The sequence below is a fragment of the Nymphalis io genome, chromosome 24, assembly GCF_905147045.1.
Source record: "Nymphalis io chromosome 24, ilAglIoxx1.1, whole genome shotgun sequence".
NCBI lineage: Eukaryota > Metazoa > Arthropoda > Insecta > Lepidoptera > Nymphalidae > Nymphalis > Nymphalis io.
The window spans coordinates 4,181,116-4,194,341 of NC_065911.1; the positions used below are offsets into that span (position 1 = coordinate 4,181,116).

At 35.2% G+C, this 13,226-nt stretch overlaps 1 protein-coding gene across 3 annotated transcripts in view; it reads right to left on the reverse strand.

Annotated features, from left to right (window-relative positions):
- LOC126777874 (dihydropyrimidinase) overlaps positions 1 to 13,226 on the reverse strand; it is a 230,501-nt gene that overhangs the window by 14,906 nt on the left and 202,369 nt on the right. Inside the window, exon 14 of one of the 3 annotated variants that reach the window (XM_050501146.1) lies at positions 584 to 754. The exons of the other annotated variants lie outside the window; for them this stretch is intronic. Within the exon in view, the coding sequence (XP_050357103.1) occupies positions 675 to 754 (80 nt within the window). The 3' untranslated portion in view covers positions 584 to 674. Of the gene's footprint in view, positions 1 to 583; positions 755 to 13,226 lie in introns of those variants that run through there. 3 annotated transcript variants of the gene reach the window in all.

Here is a 13,226-nt window from a genome sequence, read left to right on the forward strand (position 1 = left end):
GATATAAATAAACCGATCTTATGTTAAATTATGTGATTATAGCATATATAAGATAACGTAGATTGGTTCCTGAACGCTCCAAGCTCAAACACAAATGCGCTTTATTTGTGAAAAAATAAAAATAAAGTCCAATAACAATAACGGAACAAAATTCCTTACTAGTAAAAACCATATGCGTTGGTTTTCAATTATATGTCAAATAAATATTACTTTTCTTATAAACTCCTTTATTCATAAAGTTTATTAAACAATATCATAAGATTGTGGTATTAAAAACGGTCAATTTTATTTATTATATTATATAATTTAATTCAAAATACACTTTTTCAAAGCTTTTAGGGGCAATTTCGTCATTTTCAGTATGTTAGTACTATGTTGTTTAAAAAATGTTTATGAGTAAAACGGTTTGTATTATAGAAAAGTGAAATTATTCACAATTATCCTGTTTATCATAAATATGTTTACAAACTGGTTCGATATATAGGTATGGTAGATTCATAACATATGTATGCTTCTATATAAAATATAGTCATTAACGAATACAGTCAAATGTAATTATAACGGTTACATTACAATCACCTTAATTTTTATTTATTTTATTTTTCCACAAACAAGCATAACTAGCGCCGCTGCAAAGCAATCTTCAGTTCCGGATGTAACCGGTTTCTATCTGTTTACCAGAGGCCGGATGATTTCCCGCCCGGAGGGTTTCGGACACGCACTGATGTTTTCGTGTCCAAACCTTCAAGTTCCTCTGTGAAATTGAAATTAATATAGAGTTATTTATTACAGAGAGTAGATCTTTAATAAAAACAAACTTAGCTTTATTTGCTTAAGCAAAATAAAAATTGTTTTCTTTTATAACAATTTCAGAACACGTTGTATTAATCTCTAATCGTCTTTCTCATAACAGATTATAAATAAATAAAGCTATCTTTTTCTGCACCGGAACTACACACTCATCAATTATTCTCGACAAACAGTAATTTGTATCATTATGTCCAGCTTTACAACGGTGTATTTACAGGCGCAATACGGTGTAATATACTTCTTACAGTGCACGTGTCTATGTGTCAAGGTGAGCAATAATATGATAGCAAAGCATTATGTGTGTTAAATATAAAAAATTTAGAAAATACTACTTATGATACTTTGACAATATCAGCACAGAGTAGTAATGATAGATAAGATAATATCTATTATCTTAAAAAAAATCTTCTACACATCCGGCTCGAAGGACCAAGTTTTCTTTTTTGATGTAATTGAACAATAATTTTGAAAGAAAAGTAATAGAAGAAAGTTTTAAGTTCGATCGTAGAACTTTTTATAACCGATTCCAGACATCAAATCATTAAGTATTAACAGTTAAGTATTTGTTGTCTTGCTCATCATAATTCTTCATCATTAAAAATGCAAGATTAATCTACTGTTCTAAAATATAAGAGTCACTCACTGCTGATAGAGAAGGTGGAGTTTTGCAAGTCTCGCTGTCCAGGCTCTCGCATCTTTCGTCCGGTGGGAGTGCTGCAGCCGGACACCGACAGACCCTCCATTTGCTTGTTGGATATCCTCAGTTCTATAAAGTATGAAAGAGTAAATAGTAAATATTTCAACTACGGAATTTTTAAAGTTTAGCTGAAAAGGAATAAAAGAGAAATTAAATTTTAAATTAGTGTTTAATTGAATCTTTTATATAAATGTTATCGCTGGATATATTTTGGTTGTAACAAGGTCAATACGTGTCATAAAATGAAGATAAAGTATTAAGATAATCGAATATAATAATCTGTAGGACTGTTCATAGAACATATCAAATATAAAACCAAATTATGGTTTAAATATGGTTCATTGTAAATCTAAAAATCAAACGGATCAGGTTTAATCAACGCTTATGTTTTTGGCTGCTGAACAAAATTAATGAATTACACTGCACAAGAGACTCAACTACAAAAAAATCAATTATAGACCACGTAAGTACAAATTTAAGCACGAATAATTTCATTATTAACTCATCATTATCAGATCACAAAAACATATATGTTCAATTGAATAAATTCAAAGCTCCAAAAAGAATACGAACCACTTATGAAGCTATAGATTACACAAAGTTGTACAGTTCCCTAGAGTCCTCGCAATTGATTAACTCAATTGAGAACTATACAGAGCTTGAAAATATAATAAAACAATATGTTATGGACTGTAAAGAAAGAAAAACCAAAATTTTAAACCACATAAGAGATGATTGGATAAGCAAAGATATCGTCGATGGAATAAGTCAGAGGAACTTTTTATGGACGCAATATAAAAACAATCTCGACAATGAGTATGTAAAAAATCAATTTTATTCAAAGAGAAATGAAATAGGTACGTTGATACAAAATACAAAAGATACATACTATTACAAACTATTTACAAACAACGCAAAGAATCCTAATAAAATTTGGACCTTAGTTAATAAATTATGTAGTAATAAAATAAGTCAAAGTTGTGCTCCCCCTAAAATAATAGTAGAATCAAAAATAATTTCTGATACAAACGATATTTGTAACGTATTTAACAAATATTTCGCAACAATAGGTTTCCTCTTAGCAAAAAGAATACCAACACGACACCACAGCGTGTGTGTAGGATACACACAATTAATACAATCAATGAACATGAACTTGTAACATTCAAACCGTGTAGCTTTTGTGAGATTGAAAGACTGATAGGGGATCTTGATTCGAATGCAAGTAGTGGTATAGATAAGATTAGCACAAAAGTATTGAAATGTTTATGTAATTTAATATCAAAATGTCTGGCACGCTGTTTTAACAAGCTTATGTCCGAGGGACTATTCCCAGACTCATTAAAGGTCGCAAAAATAACACCTATACACAAATCTGGATCTTTAACAAACCCAGAAAATTATCGTCCAATATCTGTGCTACCTGTTCTCTCAAAAATCTTAGAAAAATTAATTCACAACCGCTTAATAACGTATTTGGACTCTTTTGATTTCATTACTGAACGACAATACGGCTTTAGAGCTAGAAGTAACACCACTGCTGCAACTGTAGATCTAGTAACAAAAATAAGACAGAACCTAGATAGAAAGAACATAGCTCTGGGCGTATTTATCGACTTAAAAAAAGCCTTTGACACCGTAAGTCATAAAATCTTATTACATAAACTTCAAAACATAGGTATCAAAGGTACTGTACTAGAAATGTTAAAATCGTACCTAACAAACAGATTGCAAATCGTCAAAATTGGTGATATACAAAGTAGTGCTTTGCCTGTCACCTGTGGTGTTCCACAGGGCTCAATTTTGGGACCACTTCTCTTTTTAATTTATGTAAACGATATTGTAACTTTGAAACTAAATGGTCACCTGACTTTGTATGCAGATGACACCTGTTTATTCTATTTCGGTAATAACATAAATGATATAATTTCTCAAGCTCAACGTGATTTAGATGTTTTGCATAAATGGTTCAATCAAAATCTTTTAACTATTAACGTTTCCAAAACTTGTTACATTGTATTCAAAACTAAAAATAAAAGGATTGCACCGCATGTTCCATTAACTATTGACAATTTTCCAATTGAGCAGAAAAACTGTGAAAAATATTTAGGGTTACGAATAGACAATCACTTAACTTTCAAATATCAAGTAGATTACATTAATAAAAAACTTTCCTCTTTAATTGGGTCATTAACAAATATTTCAAAATGCTTACCTAAAAAAATTAAGTATAACATCTACAATTCGCTAGTAAAATCGCATTTATTGTATTTAATAGAAATATGGGGTAATACTGGAAAAACAAAACTGCAAGAACTACAAAGAAAACAAAATAAAATTATTAAAATACTTTTTAGATATCCACCTTTGACATCAACAACTAAACTTTACAAAGAAACAAATATTATGAACTTACGACAACTTTATGTATATAATTCTTGTATTCTCATTAGAAAAATTATTAATAAATCGATACATTCAGAATTGTCATTTATAAAACAAAGCAATAAACGTAGCACCCGTAGACCAAGCTTATTAGTACTCCCAAAAATTAGAACCAAATTTGAAAAAAAAAATATAACTTTCGATGGAGCACAACTATATAACAAATTACCATCTTATATAAAAAATGTAAGCTCAGTTAACGGGTTCAAGTCTCAACTCTCAAAATATATTTTAGAGAATACCCACTTTTGTACCGATTAAAATACACACATCTATTTTACTATATTACATTCCGTTAACTAAGTATCTATAAGGCGAATATATTTTTTGTCATCTTTACATTTATCATACTGTTCTCATGTAAGTGAATCTTTTTTTTTTTTGAGAATAAATTCTTAAACCTCTTATGTTTAAGTGATGGGTGAGCTCACCGGTGGGGCTCATTGGTGTAGGCGGAAGAGGCCCTCGGGGATTCCCGGCCCCCGTTCGACACGTCGATCGCCTGCTGCTCGTTACGCGCGCCGTACACCGTCAGAGAGTCCGGCGGAGTGTTCAGGAACTTTCCGAATCCTGAGATAAAGAAACATACCCCACATTTTATTTCAAACTATTTTCCTAATCGAAATTACTAATACTGGTGGTAGGGCTTTGTGCAAGCTCGTCTGGGTAGGTACCACCCACTCATCAGATATTCTACCGCAAAACAGCAATACTTGATATTGTTGTGTTCCGGTTTGAAGGGTGAGTGAGCCAGTGTAATTACAGGCACAAGGGACATAAAATCTTAGTTCCCAAGGTTGGTGGCGCATTGGATATGTAAGCGATGGTTGACATTTCTTACAATGCTAATGTCTAAGAGCGTTGGTGACCACTTACCATCAGGTGGCCCATATGCTCGTCCGCCTTCCTATTCTATAAAAAAAAAAAAATTATATTACACTTTATCGTTTACAAGTGATAAAATGACATGAAGCAAGTTTGAGCCCCAGGGGCTATTTCTTATACCTAACTCCTGTCCTCAAACTCGAGGGCGAAAACTAGTAATGAATATTTTGTTACCTTCGACGAATCGTAGTTCGCCGTCATCGAGACAAACGCGACCATTGACGATAACGTATTGGGGACTACCAATTACGTGCTGACCCTGAAAAGATAGATTTTTACTGTTATGGCAGTATGACAGGAATATTCAATATCATAACACAAAAGTAATGTTATTGTAATAACAATATTATATATAACATGACTGTTTCGGGATGCCATGCTACGTTTATCGCCATAGATTTGATAGCTTTTTCCAACAACAATAGGAGTACAGATAAATAAATAACTTTCGACATTTCAATTAACCTGATGTTTTTTGGTCGAGATCTTAAATTATAATCTAGATAGGTTATATTATATATATTTCTCATGGATTAGTGATAAAATAGTTTTAAATGTCGGCGATATATAAACTAATATAACTTTGGAAGTAAAATTAAGGTGGTGATAGTGAAGTGAAATAGTGTTTGGATTATAAATAAAAGTGTTTTAATCAAGTACTATTAGCTAGGAGCAAATCCCATGGAATATGTAATTCTAGAGCTCATCTCTACTCCTTTTTCGATTGGATTGTATAAGGGATATTACAGTTGTGATCAAATTTGGAGGCTTGGGGCTTACTCCAACCAGCATTGGAGCAGCGTAGTGGAATAAGCTCCAAACCTTCTCCTCAAAAGGGAGAGGAGGCCTCAGCCCAGCAGTGGGACATTAACATGCTGGTATTTTGATCAAATCTACTATCTGAATGGTTCGTACGTTACAAATATGCGTACATTAATGACCATTTGCAATAGGGGGGCGGGCAGTACCTCGAATATGTTGAAGTCGACGGCGTGGTGGTGCGTGTGCGCGGAGACGGTACGCTCGCGGCGCGGGTCCCACAGCGCCAGGTCGGCGTCGGCGCCCTCGGCCACGCGGCCCTTGCGCGGCCACAGGTGGAACACGCGCGCCGCCGCCGCGCTGCTCACCGACACGAAGCGGCACGGGTTCATGGCGACTGCGCGTACACGCGGTAAGTCGACCTTCTGTTATAGGCGGACGAGCAGTGGCTCACCGCACCGCGCATGGACTTGGCGATGTAAGAAATAATAAGCATTCCTTACATTGCCGATGTGCCCCCGATCTTGGGAGCTGAGATGCTTTTAGTACACTGGCTCACTCACCCTTCAAACCGGAACACAACAATATCAAGTACTGCTGTTTTGCGGTAGAATATCTGATGAGTGGGTGGTACCTACCCAGACGAGCTTAATGTAAGCCAGACTACCCATTAAGTTTCTTTCACTGATCCTCTGAGGTCTTTTATTTTTTTATTTACTTATTTAGAATTACCATCTTGACAACATGATTACTGTAAGTTTAAGTAATAAAAATTAAGTAGTATTAAGTAAATTAAAAGTTAACAAATTAGTAGGTCTAAGGGTAAAAGTTGCCATATTTATAGGTAACTACGACATGCAAAAATGACACTAAGCATTTAAAATGACGAGCCGGTTGGCGTGGTTGGTGGATGCTTGTCTTTGCCTTTCACGCCGAAGGTTGTAACTTCGATTCCCACCCAGGACAGATATTTGTGTGCATGAACATGTCTGTTTGTCCTGAGTCTAGGTTTAATTATCTATATAAGTATGTATTTACTAAAGAAAAATAGTATATGTAGTATATCAGTTGTCTGGTTTCCATAGTACAAGCTCTGCTTAGTTTGGGATCAGAGGGCCGTATGAGAATAATGTCCCAAGATATTATTATTATTATAATAGATCTAAGGATAAAAGTTGAAATACTTAGAAGTAACCACGACATGCAAAAATGACACTAAGCATCTGAAATAATAATGAAAGAAACCGGTGATAGTTTTTTTGACAATCAAAACGCTTCTATATTGAAATATATTAATACATATTATCTCTATGGCAGCTATATATCTGTTCGTAACTGTTAATTGTTACTGGCTGTGTGTGTCCGAAACGAAGCTGAACGCCTGAATTTTTTATAATAACGATGTTAATCCCTAGAATACAGGGGTCTGGAACAGCATTCTTGAATTTCCGGAGTCCGAAAAAGCAATAATGCTGTATAAACTTCTTATAATAGGATTAAACCGCAGAAACTCGATTATATAGCTTATAATTCTGTATTTTTAAGCTCCTACAGGAGACATGATCACTATGTGACCAAACTCCTTAAAAAATTTAGATTAACTGTTGATTGTATTTGTGCCAAATGGGAGTTTTCTGAGACCTTTAACAAATTACATAAAAGTGAATTCGAGTGAACCGAGCACGTCTTTTTCGATTTATTTTTTGTGTGTTTGTTTCAGAGCTTATAAGGTATGACGCTAGAAAAATGCGTTACGCGTTTCCCCCACGGGAACAGTTGGGGGTATGTGGGGCTCGCTGGTGTCCTAGGCGCCGATTGCGCCCCGAACATCGGAATACCCACTAAAAAACCAGCGGTAGCCTTTCCGTCTTAACGAGGAGCGCCACGGGATCGCTTACGCATCCTACCGTGACGAAACATATAATACCTGTGTTAACCGCCTTCTGCCAGAGTATAGCCATACGATCTTCAACACCATTAACACCATTGGGTATCTTGCTAAAGTTGCCTTTCCCGAGCTCCTTGTCCTTCTCGTGGAAAGTGCAGTTGTCGCTGGCTATTATTTCCAAATCGTCACTGGAATATAAATATTAAAATATAATTATAATAATCGACGTGACATTATAAATTCGATATGGTTTTGTTATGTTTTATGTCTGTATACACTTTTGTAATATAATGTAGGTGGTGTAATATATTGAGTATGAGTATGTTGCGAGTGTATTTTTGTGTGGTGTAGTGATATGGTGTTGTCTATTGTCGTACTGTTTACACTGATATCAAATATCGGCTACAGCTTGGTGTGGTGAGGTGTAACGTTGTATGGTTGAATTTAGTGTATCGTGGTGTGGCGTGTAGTGCATCATGTTGTGTGGCGGTACACGTATACAGACTGCGCGAGCGCGTCGACGATGGCGGCGGGCGTGTCCCGCGCGCGCAGCGGCGGCGACAGCACAGTAGTGGGAGCCTGCGGTACGACACGTACATTATACTAACGCACCTTTTTTATAGAATGGGAAGGCGGACGAGCATATGGGCCACCTGATGGTAAGTGGTTCCCGACGCCCATAGACATTGACATTGTAAGAAATGTTAACCATCGCTTACATCACCGATGCGCCCCCAACCTTGGGAACTAAGATGTTATGTCCCCTGTGTCTGTAATTACACTGGCTCACTCGCCCTTCAAACAATACATATGTAGAGTTTGTTTACATAAAGTTCAACCCAGTCACCAGATTAACCGTATCTATTTTTATGACAATGCTTTCATTCTTTGAGGGGGTTTTCGTAACTTACTCCATAATATACAACAAAAGAACCAAACTACCAATTAAATGAGTTAACGAAAATAGTTCAATTAGTTTCGATATTCGACAAGCAGGCAAATACCAAGTATAAAACTAAGTTTTATAATTTAATGATAACATTTATATTTGAAATGAATGAAAACAATGAGTCGAATGATGAATGGAAAAATGATTCTTTCGGTATTTTTTTTATAACCGTGTTAATCTTGTTTATATGATAAAGAAACCTAAACAATTATTTAACAAAATGATTGAATACAATTACGGATTTAGCTATAAATTAATATTGTTTAGGGGTGTGATTAGTTAAACGATGCTGTTTTATTCTTTCAAATGTCAAATCAATGATGAGAGAAAGAGAGAAATCACTGGGACTAAATATCCGCTATATAAGTAAGACCGCTAATGTGTCTAAGCTATTATAACAGATAAAAAATATCTACATACGATTTATAACAAAAAAAAGTTATTTTAAAAGCTAAGGACCCTTCTACTCCTTAAGATTTTTTGATAATAACTTTGTGGTGTACATACCATCAGTACCAATGGTAGCGGCCAGGGTTTCACCGATCAACGGCTGCTTCTGCCGAGTCCTAGCGAGACGGAGAGCTTGGACAGCGCTTTTTGACATCATATGTACTATGTAGAGCGGAGAGTTCATCTGAAAAATACAGAAAATTTAGATTTTGAGACATACGTTGTTTTGCTGACTGTAATATTTTATTGTGTTGTCTTTTGAATGATATACCTCACAATAAAATTGGTTTCTAATCTTTTTAGTAAACATCAATTCTTGCCTAAATCTATAACAAAATTCCTTCACCACTGACGGTGAAGTAAAACATCGTGAAGAAACCTGCATGTGTCTAATTTCATTGAAATAATGCCACATGTGTATTCTACCAACCCGCATTGGAGCAGCGTGGTGAAATAAGCTCCAAACCTTCTCCTCAAAAGGGAGAGGAGGCCTTAGCCCAGCAGTGGGACATTAGCGGGCTGTTACCGTTTTACACAACAAATGATAATGTACTGACTCAAATAGTATGGCCAACTGCGCAGGACATATTATAATGCGTACAAGTACGTGTATGATAAACACAGGTTCACTCTTTATTTTCTTACTCTCATAATGCAATGGGTTGGCAGACTCGACCAGAACAAAAAGAATGCACAAGTGCGTGTTATAGCAGGTACACAGGTTTCTGTTCTAACCATGAGTGGTATTTGTATGTATATATTAATATTTTTACCTGGTTAGCGATGACACAAGCTCTGTTGACAGCCTCAGCCTCAACTTCCTCGTCCCTGGACAACGCATGACCCTCGGGGCCGGTCACTCCCGCAGCCAGCAGCTTCTCAGTATTGCGAGCTATTATACTGCCGTTTTCAGCGTGAATCTGCAATTATGACGTCGATTTTTATACAGAGTATTTTAAACGCAATGTAATGATGATATTATGATAAAAATTAAATGACTTTATGATTTAATAATGCATTTTAAGTTTAGAAAATCACATTAATAAAATGCCCTATGAAAGATTTTCATGCGAATATATGGGCATTATACTCGTGTTATGTTAACTTAACTATAGCCTTTTTTTAACACTGAAAAAAACGTGGTACACGTTTCCTCCACGGGTACAGTGGTGGGGGGGATGATGTGGGGCTTGCCGGTGTATAAAGCGCCGAGTGCGCCCCGAACATCGGAATACTCACTAAAAAACCAGCAGTACCCTTTCCCTCTTAAAAAGAAGCGCCACGGGATCGCTTTCGCATGCTACCGTGAACTATACAGCCTGTTCTAATCTGAGAGAATATATATATATTTTAAGAAGATTCCTTAAAAAGTAACCAATAATTTTAGACAAGAAGATTTTTGTGCAACTTTATGAATAAATATATTTTAGTTAATTCCCAACTCAAATACAATTTGGCTATAGTTATCACACGAAACAACGCGTGAATCTTAACCGATGATCATGGGTTCAAGCCCGGGCAAGCACCACTGAATGTTTATGTGCTTAATTTGTGTTTATAATTCATCTCGTGCCTGACGGTGAAGGTAAACATCGTGAGAAAACCTGCATGTGTTTAATTTCATTGAAATTCTGCACATGTGTCATCTACCAACTCGCATTGGAGAAGCGTGGTGGAATAAGCTCCAAACCTTCTCCTCAAAAGGGAGAGGAGGCCTTAGCCCAGCAGTGGGAGATTAACAAGCTGTTACTGTACTGTACCGTACTATCAAACATAACATCTTAATTTGTACTCACTAGAGGCAACGCCTTCAATTCGACACAGGTCTCCATGACCTGGCAGAGCTCGTAATCATTCAGCATCCAGGCATCCTTGTAAGCCATAAACATCTTGAACGAGTTGATGCCATGCTCCGCAACCAGCTGCTGCATTTCTTTCTTCACCGATGGCGACCACCAGGTGACACCGACGTGGAGAGCGTAGTCACAGCACACCTGAAGGAAAATTTTAAGATGGTAAGTAAAGAGGTAGCGATAAGTGGTCAGTGAGCCATAGGCATTTTAAGCATTATCTATTCCCTGCTCTGGAAATATTGGAATTCTAATTTATGTAATCTTTAAACCATGTAATAATTGACTCGCTCAGTGTTCTCGATAATAGATTAATCATTTTTATATTGATATTTAGAGAAATTGAAGCCCAAATCTTTGATATTTATTTTGTATTTGTTTTATATGTTTCACTCATAGCTAGTCCACAATATATTATGACATTCCAAACTTAAAATAAACGGAATATTCTAGAACGCCTCACGTAGTTTCATGACCACATTCTATTTACGAAAGTTTAACTGCTTTACTGTTACAACTAAAATTTAAAAGCGGATGTTTTTAACGGTCAACAATAAAACCAACTATGTAATTAATGAATATACTTTCACTAATTTAAATAGTAATTACTTAGTTTAGGGGAAATGCATGTTAACACGTACATACAAAAGTATTACTTGAATTACACTCGAAAAATCGAAAAGCGGTCACTAAAACGGTATGCATTTTAATTGATTGAAAAGTGATATGATTTCAAACAGAACGAATTGATTTGTTTTTCACTCGATTCCCCTTAAAGTATTGAAATAATAGCTTATTCCAACTCCGATTGGAATAGATAAGTACAATATGTTCAAAATAATGAGACATTTTATTTAAGATTTTATAGTAGACCGCGTTTGCCTAGGAACTACCAGTGAGTACCGAATAGCTAGTAATTTAAATATACTTATAGTCTATATAACATCGCCTACACTAAGGCTTCTATGAAAATAAAAACATAAACAATTAACTTAATTAAAATAATAGAATAGATAAACAAAAAGTAAAGATAACGGAACAATAGTGCTTGTAAGATCCTTATTGAATAAATAATGTTTTAATTTTAACAAGTTGATACAAGCATTTAAAAAAAACAATTATCAACTTAACCGGTATAAACTATAAAAATCAGACTCGTATAATCATTATTCATGTATGTCAATTCATAAAAGTTACGACCACGAGAAACCGCGTAGTAGAGTTAGAAGAGTTGAGTTTTATCACGGACAAAAATACAAGATAAAAAAGTCTGTCACAGTGACAAGAATTCTTCCATACTTGTGACTGCGATATATACTAAGGTCAAAATAAATATTCATAAAAAACAAAACTATTCAATATTATTAGGCAATAGCGACTTTTTTTACCCATGACAGTCACTTAGTTTTCGCTGTTAGTTCAAAAATAAATATTTACGTAATTACGATGGGTCATTTAATTAAATATTATTTTAGCTTCATTATATTCGCAAATCGCATTTTGTACCAATTAAATATTTTATTCGATAAAGTATTTTAAATAAATAAAACAACGTGTTTTAAATAAAACCTCGTTACTTTATGCCTATTTTTCAGTCACTGTGACATCTAGGTATCACGATGTACCTCGTGAGTCCCAAGTCTATCAGCTACGTATAATCGTTAACAATTATCATAACTTAGATCCACGACCATGATGGATACCGCATGCATAGTATTAATTTAGTTTCTTGGGTCTTGACCAGACTATTAGCCAGTCAACACCCTTTCATGATAAATCTTGTTTCATAACGACAAGACGTCAATGTTAAAATGACAGCTCTCAGGCACCCTACTAAACCGAAACAACCAAACGATAGCGCGATTTAAAATACACCCAACGCCATCTATGAGCAGCGGGAACGAACTAAATGCGTAACTTGCTGAAATGTTAAAACGGCAAACTATATAAATATTCAGACAGAAATATTTTTTTATGTTTGTTTTATAAGCAATTTATAGTGAGAATTTTTTCAATTATATTTTCTATAAAAAGGTTCAATTTATTAAAAATTAAATTAAAAAAGGTATTTTCAAATAAATATTAGTAAATTTCACAGATGATAAAAAGTATAAGTGGTTTTTCAACGATTTATTTTATATCATTGTAACAATATTGTTGATTGACGAAAATGAGTAACTACTAAGTTTCTTGCCGGCTTACTTGGCAAGAAACTCTACATTTTTATTTTTTATAGAATAGGAAGGCGGTCGAGCATATGGGCCACCTGATAGTAAGTGGTCATCAACGCCCATAGACATTGGCATCGTAAGAAATGTTAACCATCGCTTACATCGCCAATGCGTTACCAACCTTGGGAACTAAGATGTTATTTTGCGGTAGAATATCTGAGGAGTGGGTGGTACCTACCCAGACGAGCTTGCACAAAGCTCTACCACCAGTGAAATACATTCCAAATCGGTGGCGTATTTCATACGCTTACGGTTTTAACAC